We start from the raw sequence: 8,061 nt of genomic DNA on the forward strand, positions 1-8,061 counted from the left end.
AGGGGGGACTACTCTACGAATGCTTATCTAGCCTAACAACAATAATAGTCAACAGATGTAGATCTACATTAGCTCTAGTCTAGATCATCAACATCATTATTAAAATATAACATTTATCGTAAGCATGCTATCGCGATTCAAAGGTTGCCTTGTTGGTGCAGTGGTCGGTGACTGTATTGGGGCTATTTATGAAGGACATTATGCTAAAATTCAAACCAGTTTAATAATAGAGAAACTCAAGAAATTAGACAAAGGTAAGTAACTTCGTAATATTAATATTCATCGGTGTCTTGAGTAGAACTAGTCTACATCTAAGACTTGATGACACTGTCACACTGTGACAGACTGAGACTCTTGAGATAAAAAATAAAAAAAAATAGATATCTATAAAGACTAGAGATCTAGATTTTATGTGAATGGAGTTGAATGAGCTAGATCTAGATCTAGATCTATTTTTAGTATAATAAAATATTCTGAAAGTGAAAGTAGTGAAAAATTATTGAAATATAAATAATATAATTTATAATATACAATTTTTAATATACATCTATATTCTATATATAGTCTAGATTTAGAGTCGAGATTCTAAATCTATATCTAAGTTGACCAAGTTTTACGTCAAATTTAAACATTAACATTAGTTATAAATAATAAATGTTATTATTATTCAATTTAGTCTAGTCATTGCATAATGAATGATAATGAAAAGGATCTCGACTCATTTGGTAGATGATGTTGAGTAGCTCAGTTACTTCAAATGAGAAGATAATCATGTCCTATGCATGTCCATGTGTTTATCTAGATCTAGTGGCATTCTAATCACTGAATTTTATTAACAAATATTTACAATCTTTCAATGTCATTGTAGAAATATTCTATATCGTATATAAAAAATATCAAAAGATGTAAAAAAAATATGTCCACTTAAAAACTTCTGTTCTCAGCCTTGAGTATTCATATGTCTCTGTCCCTTTTTCATTAGCCCTCTAGATTACATGCTGTCAGTCCTTCTAATAAGTACATCTGCCAATACACATATTGCACACACACTCCATGGCAGTAGTTTTAGACTAATTAGTTATAGCTTAGAACTGAATGTAGAGCTCAATCAAGAATTAATTTAAAAAAAAAGAGCTAAGAATAAGATAAAACATACCATATTTTTGCGCATATACCCTGCACAAATAACAAAAGATTGTACAACCCTTATATACCCACGTGTGAATTGTCAATCTATGACCAAACTGCTGCTCCCAACATGCTTTGCTTTTTGGAAGAAGACAGTGAATAGGATACAATTTTCAATAGCTTAACTCAGTGATGCCCAAAATACGGCTGGCCCGCGACGTGGTTCCATCTGGCCCGACGAAATGTCAGCACAAAGCGTATAAAATCCGCTAAACCCCCCCCCCCCCCCCCCCCCCAATCCTAAAGAAAACATTTGTGCGTTTATGAGATTGGACTCTTGATGTAGAATTTATGAAAAAAAAATAGAACCTTTACTTTTTGGCAGAACATGATAATAAGCCAATATATTTGAGTTGTAAATAAAGTGTTTTTGTTTTTTTAAAAGAAACGCAATTATAAAACAAATTTGACATCATTTGAATAAAAAGATTGTCAAACTACGTCTAGAGATTGGAAGATTAATGTTAATATTTACCAAAAAGAGTCAAGAAATGAGTCGTTGGTAAAGCTAGCTACACTGTTGCTCATATTTTTAGTAGAGAAATAAAGCCTTTTTCTGAAACATGAAAAAAAAAAGATAATAATATCCCATTAATGAATGTAAGTGCTAGATCCATGGGTTTCTAATCAAATAGTTTCAGGTCAATTTCATTTCGTTTTTGTACCTTTCCTTTATGTGGCCTGCGACACCAGTGTCGGAAATTTAAAAGGCCCACAGGTTGATTTATGTTGGCATCTCTGGCTTAAATATAGTGAGGACAGTGACATTAGTGAGACTGGCAACTGCAGATGTATTGCATGTCTGCACCCATTGTAGTCTATACCTTTTGACATAACTGGTATTATCTTGAGGTTTAGAATGAGAAGCTTTCCAATGGACATTTCACAATCACACAGCGAACTAGAGGAGGTACAAAGACCCACCTGTATGTCCATAGTTTCCGTTATGCTATGTTTATGAGTAAAATAAATTTTGTAAACCCTGCACCTTTGTATACCCTGCACAGCTGTTTCTAAGAAAAAGTAAAACCCGTGGGTTATATCTGCAAAATCACAGTAATGTCGTTATTTTATGCTTCCATGCTTGATTTGTATCAGCCATGTTACCACGTTACTGGGTGGTGAATGAAGGGCCATTTAACATTGTTAATGGGATATATATATAAATATATATATATTTGACCTTTGTGGTGTGCATATTGTCATTTAATTAATTGCCATACTTCAAACATTTTCAGCTAGAGAAAATTTAAAAGAAGGTGATGAGAAACCATTGTCATATACTGATGACACTGCCATGACTCAAAGTGTTGCTTTGTCACTCATTCAAAAAGGGTCATTTGATGCAGCAGACATGGCAAAGAGGTATTATTTTATCTTCTTATCTTATAGATTACAGATGTTATTTTAAAAGAAAAGATAATTACGTCCTACACATTTCATGTGTCAATCTGTCATCGCATTTAAAAAAAGAATACACACATATTATTATATGAAATAATGGATACTTATTGCTCCTTATATTTCATGGTAATTAGCCCTTTTTTCAACTATAGATGTTTTACTTAGTTTATATTTTTTCATTATTTACACACAAAACTTTAACTGTTTGTTATAGTTTTACAAAACATATATCAACTCACTCTGACTCCCATTTCCCATTCTCGGATCAAGGTAAAACTTTGCTCAACTATTCATTAAACCTGACAAGACACGAGTCAATAAAAAAAAATTAAACAATAAGTTAATTAATTTTTGTTTCATTTTAAAATAAGGGAAATAAATGGGAGATGTGGATACCCGGTATATATTTATGGATTTAGTCCCCTTGTTACATTTTAACGTTTTTTCTCCCACTTCCCATTCTCGGATCAAGATGAAATTTTGTATAATCATTAATAGTCAATGACAATTCACGAATCAATCCAAAAATTAACCAATTTGTTAATCATTTGGTACTAATTAGTTAATTTTTTTATATACCAGAAAGGGAGATAGCCCCCATAATTTTCACATAAATGGCAGTACTAAACGGTTAATGGCAGTATTAAATGTTACTTCCCTTCTGAAAATATGAAGGCCACAACAACCTCTGAGGGTGTCTCATTGTGTTGTTTGCGTTTTGGGATGTTGTCACTCTGGTTCTGAGTTTGAACCCTGCTTGGTGCTACCTCTGCTGCTGTCTTGCAGGTGGTTTGAGCTAGGCATAATAATCTTCATTTCTGAAAGAACATCTTAAACTTTTACAACTTGAAAAAGACTCTTTTATTAAAGTTCATGCAAGTATAAAATTCAAATTAAGAATTTTTTTATTTTGTCCTATTTTTCTTTTGATAAAAAAAAAATTATATTATCAATCTCCTACAGGTTTGCTGAAAAGTTCTTTAAAGAACCTAATCGAGGATATGGAGGAAATATCTATAAGGTTTTTCAGGAACTCGAAGATATTGATCCTGAGGATGTCTTTAAACCAGCAGCCAAACAATTTAATGGATCTGGTTCCTATGGCAACGGAGGAGCAATGAGAATATCTCCTGCACCACTTTTTGCTTTCAATGAAAACAATGATACAAAACTACAGGTAATACCTCTAGTGTTTTCAGTGAGGAATTAATAGGTGGAGGCATTTCTTTACTAAAAGCAAATCTTACAACACTATGCTTATTATTCTGTTTCTACCAAGTGACACATGGGAAGATGTAGCAGACAGTCTGTCACTGAGTGTGAGGCAAGATAAAGTGTGAGTATTGGAATAAAGATTGATCTCACTAGCCTGATATTTGAAAAGAAATAATAGAAAGCTTTGGTAGCAAATCTAGCTAAACACTATATCTTCATCTCCAGTAGGGGTTATATCAGATTTTAAATGTCACCAAAAGTTTGAGATTGATAAGGATGTTTATTTACTCACATCTTTGGCATTTCTGAATCTGTGATATGATGATGTAGGTATACAAGCATACAAAAGATTGTAAGATGTTATCTTTGTCATGGCTGCCTGGTCAAGTGGTATTTGTCCTGTAACTGCTGATGGATTGTTAGGGGATTATTAATATTTCTTTCACAAGTTTTCATCATCTATATTGATTCTTTGTTTTTCTTTCCAAGTCTACTAAGGACAAACTTATTAATCCCTTTTTCAACATTACTTTTGTTATTCTTTCACCTAGTACTGTGCTTTGTAGGATTTTTTTTTTATGAGAGACTGCTAGATCTTGTTTGCATATACAAATTACGTAACCCACTTATTTAAAAATGCTGAACATCAGAAGGACCAACTACATTTATTATTTTTCCCTGTAAGAAAAAGGTTTAGAAGTTTACCGAAACATCCTTGTTCTGCAAAGAAGAGGGTATCCACCAGTAGATCTCATAGAGCTTGTGTTCCTTTACTTGTAAGTCTTCCATCATAAAGTTGTTGTTTCTTCATGATGGTACTATATTCTGTTTACTAGACATTTTTCATTGCCTGCTATATCAGGACATCCAAACATAAGGTTGGGATTATTTCAAGCCATTTTTAACTGATCTAATATGGCTGATAATGAATCTTGAAAGATTGTCCCCTTTTACTTTGACTGTACCTCTTTAAGGACTAGAGGAAAAGACAGAACATCTTAGCACAGCATTATAAGTGCATCAACTACAATAGCATGCCTGATTTGTAGCAGAACATTCCGGGTCTCACCAGCCTCATGTGAAGACACAGCAATGCAGTGTAAGCTCTCAGGATGATAGAAGGGGTCATCATCAACTAGAATGAGCTAATTTTACAAACCTGACATATTCTAAAAGTTGAAGATTTTTTGTTATACAAACACCATTGTACATTAACTGGAAGTACTAGCAGACACACCAAATTCTTCAATGGCTGCCTAGCCATGAGGTATGCAGTTTGGACATGATGGTCCTAAGTTTAAACCCTGCCACATCACATCCTCTGCCATCAAACTGGTTTGGGCTAGGATGTAATAATCTTTTCTGAAGTTATGTTCAAAACTTTCTAAAACAAAACAAATTAGGTTTTTGGAAAAGAATACCAAATGTAATTGTAAGGATGATAATGTCTATTAGATGTCATGAAGACTCTATACATTAGCATTGTTTTACCCTAGGAACTAGTATGTCGTAGAGACTATACATTACCATTGTTTTACTTTAGAAACTAGTATGTCATGGAGACTCTATACATTAGCATTATTTTATTCCAGGAACTAGTCACCTCTATCACTAGACTGACTCATACCCATCACCTTGCTATACATGGAGCCATCCTTGTCGCCCACGCCATAGATCAGAGCTTACGATGTGACGCAGAGGTAGATGTCAATAAATTCATTGATGATTTGATAACAAAATTGAAACCCTTGGAGGAGAAATATGTTGCCAGCAGCCAGGATGAGCCACCAACTAAGAAATCTGTCAAGAGGTAAAAGTATTTTTTTCTAGCCCTATAAGTTGCACTAAGTAATTGTAATCCAAAAATAAAAATAAAAAAAAAAAAAATAATTAAATTATTTGGAGAGTAAGGTTTCTTGTAGATTTTTACATACTGGTATTTTTTAAAATTATTATTGCAAGGATTTAAAAAGATTTGATTGCCATGTATCACATGTATCATTACTTTCACTGCTAGCATTGATTTTGAATTCCTTATATAATAAATACTGGTGGAAAACTGTGGTTTTAATTCTCAAACTTTTCATCTAGATCTCTAGATGAAGAAGAAACTCCATACTGTGCTAAACTAGCTAGGATGAAAGAAATGTTGCAAGATGAATCATTACAGAAATCCACAATAATTCATGACCTTGGTTAGTATTGCCATATAGTAATTAAAGTGGTTTATGGTAACCCCGCTAACTTTTGAAGCATCATTTTTTACTCTCTTGAGCACTTGCACAGTCTGAGCCTCTTATCTATTCTACACTAACATAGAGTTTTGTCTAGATTAATCAGCTAGAGGCTTTGAGAAAGATTTGATTATTTACAGCACCAGTAGACTCAAGACATTATTATTTTTCCTTTTGTGTTTTTTTTATACAAGGGACACTTCATATGTCTCAATATGTATTACATTTTTGGGGAGCTGCCAATGATCTAATTTGGCCCATTTCTCTGTTTTTTTTTTTAATCTCATCCTTTACCTGTTTTGAAGTGGAGCTGTGAAAGTGAGCTTTCCAGTTCATGAGGTCAAAGGTCACCAGGAGCCAAAGTTCAGCCTTTTTTTTTCTAGGGACTGGGACTGCTTTCTCTAAACAAAGTGGAAGGATAATTTCAGATTAGTACTACTTATCTCACAATAACTATCTAGTTTTGATCTCTTCACAATATTGAGGGCTCATATTCTTAGTCTGCTGTATTGTAGATCTGTGACATTCATTCATTTCACATCTATCGAATGCTTATAACCTTTTGTTGCATTTACTCTCAAAGGCTTAATGTGTCTCTCAGTGTCAGTCAAAATTTTGTTGATTTAAAAGATTATAGAAACTTTCAGTGATGAGGAGTTGTATTAAGATTGTACAGCTGTTCATCATCATCATCATCATCAAACTCCATTTGAGTGAGGGCTTGAGAGGCTCAAATCCTCTCTTGCAAAAGCCCTGGACAGAAACCCTGCTGTCTTGCATAGTGCATAAATGTCGCCTTACAGGTCGAGAATTTTTGGTTTCCCAGACCTTAAACCCTGTACAGCTGCTAGTGCTGTTATTGTCCTGTTTTGAGAGAATGGAATGGGGCGCATTGTTTCTGCTGAAGAAGATTGTTTATAACCAAAATGTTTTTGAAGCTCTTCATGAGCAGAAGCCAACACACGACTTTGTAAATAAAGTTTTATGTAAGCAACTACAATAATCTTGTATTAGGTGAAAACAAAATCAGTTATTGTAGCAATTTAACAGTTGCATCAAAACCAAACTACAAAACGTTTGAGAAAACAAATGTATTTAGCTTCACTTTTGATACTGGTATGTGGTTAAGATCATTAGAAATGAAATATATAGCCCATGGTATGTATATTTGCACATTTATTTGTTGTTGTTCCAGGGCATGATGTTGCAGCAGTCAGCTCAGTCCCAGCAGCTGTTTTAAGTTTTCTGATAGCAACTCAAAAGATTCCGAAACTCAAAGTGAGTTTTGCAGCATTAGAATATATGTTTTTTTTAAAAAATAGAACCATGTTTTAAGCTCTGTCCTAGTATCCCTAATAACAATGTATCTATTCTCCTGTTAAACGTATCTGTTGAAAGTTTAAAGAAATGCATTTTTAAGTAAGTGCCAATCATTCAAAAATTATTTTTTTTTACATAGGACTTAAACCAATTTGAACAGACAATCATCTATGCAATATCACTTGGCGGTGACACTGACACTATTGCCACAATGGCAGGAGCCATGGCTGGGGCTCTGTACGGGATAGAAAGCATTCCTGAAACTTGGCGAGCTTGCTGTGAAAGTGTGAACAAAGCTGAAAAAATGGCAGAGGATCTTTTCAACCTAAATAATAGGTCCTCTTCATCTTAAGTTACTTGCTACTTTGTGTTACATTTATTGATTTCTCTTTTGTTTATTTTATGCATTTCAAGAAAAGTCAAAACAGTTCACTAATAAAAAGATCATTGATCCGTGTTGGCACAGAGCAGAAATTAATAGATTTCTTGACTTTTACTGTATTTAATTATGTATTTATTTCTTGTATATGTACTGAGCAACATAAAAGTGTTTTGCTATTTATAATGTGTTATTTTTTTTTCATTTATTTTTATTTATTTTTGTTCATTACTGTGAGTCAACTTGCATTCTTACACAGGGGACTGATCATTTAGGTCTACCTATCAAAAACTCACCCTCTTAAATTAATTTTTTTTTTAT

General features: G+C 33.4%; 1 protein-coding gene across 1 annotated transcript; it reads left to right on the forward strand.

Annotated features, from left to right (window-relative positions):
- Positions 1-11: 11 nt before the first annotated feature.
- LOC106060092 (ADP-ribosylhydrolase ARH3-like) lies at positions 12-7,829 on the forward strand. The gene is made up of 7 exons (XM_056018234.1): positions 12-254; positions 2,427-2,553; positions 3,556-3,769; positions 5,400-5,617; positions 5,899-6,002; positions 7,237-7,319; positions 7,501-7,829. The coding sequence occupies exons 1-7, from the start codon at positions 125-127 to the stop codon at positions 7,711-7,713; spliced, it is 1,089 nt and encodes a 362-aa protein (XP_055874209.1). The 5' UTR covers positions 12-124; the 3' UTR covers positions 7,714-7,829.
- The last annotated feature ends 232 nt before the right edge of the window (positions 7,830-8,061 follow it).

This window comes from Biomphalaria glabrata, chromosome 1 (genome assembly GCF_947242115.1).
Source record: "Biomphalaria glabrata chromosome 1, xgBioGlab47.1, whole genome shotgun sequence".
Lineage (NCBI taxonomy): Eukaryota > Metazoa > Mollusca > Gastropoda > Planorbidae > Biomphalaria > Biomphalaria glabrata.

What these genes read in the sequence shown, in the direction of transcription:
- LOC106060092 (XM_056018234.1), top strand. Translation starts at nt 125, where the DNA reads ATGCTATCGCGATTCAAAGGTTGCCTTGTTGGTGCAGTGGTCGGTGAC. An exon ending in ACAATGATACAAAACTACAG is followed by an intron (nt 3,770 to 5,399) that starts GTAATACCTCTA and finishes ATTTTATTCCAG; the next exon opens with GAACTAGTCACCTCTATCAC. An exon ending in ACTAAGAAATCTGTCAAGAG is followed by an intron (nt 5,618 to 5,898) that starts GTAAAAGTATTT and finishes CTTTTCATCTAG; the next exon opens with ATCTCTAGATGAAGAAGAAA.